The 242-nt window shown below is 41.3% G+C and overlaps 1 protein-coding gene across 2 annotated transcripts in view; it reads left to right on the top strand.

The window, feature by feature from the left end:
* LOC107578985 (peroxisomal multifunctional enzyme type 2-like) overlaps window positions 1-146 on the top strand; it is a 4233-nt gene extending 4087 nt beyond the window's left edge. The window contains exon 5 of one of the 2 annotated variants that reach the window (XM_016264878.1): window positions 97-146. In XM_016264878.1, the coding sequence (XP_016120364.1) occupies window positions 97-131 (35 nt within the window). In that variant the 3' untranslated portion in view covers window positions 132-146. Of the gene's footprint in view, window positions 1-89 lie in introns of both variants that reach the window. The other variant, XM_016264880.1, reaches the window with a different exon arrangement.
* Window positions 147-242: the final 96 nt, after the last annotated feature.

The raw sequence follows: 242 nt of genomic DNA, 5'->3' as shown, positions 1-242 counted from the left end.
GTTACTTTTTTAAATGGAGTAACGCAACATTGTAATGCATTACTTTTAAAAGTAGACTGGTTGTGTTGGGTGACTGTGTAATTCTCCTCTGCTGTTTTCTGAAGGATTCTGCGGGACCGATCGTTCGCTAGGACCAGCGATGCAGACTGGGGTACGTATCCACATAATCAACTGATGGCAAAGAAGATCAGGGCTCGTATTCACAAAACATTGTATCTTACCACTAAGAGTTCTCGTAAAAA

Source organism: Sinocyclocheilus grahami, unplaced genomic scaffold (genome assembly GCF_001515645.1).
Source record: "Sinocyclocheilus grahami isolate Dianchi unplaced genomic scaffold, SAMN03320097.WGS_v1.1 scaffold13322.1, whole genome shotgun sequence".
NCBI classification, from domain to species: Eukaryota; Metazoa; Chordata; class Actinopteri; order Cypriniformes; family Cyprinidae; genus Sinocyclocheilus; species Sinocyclocheilus grahami.
The sequence above is the reverse complement of the archived record's forward strand: the minus strand, read 5'-3'. Positions and strand labels throughout refer to the sequence as shown.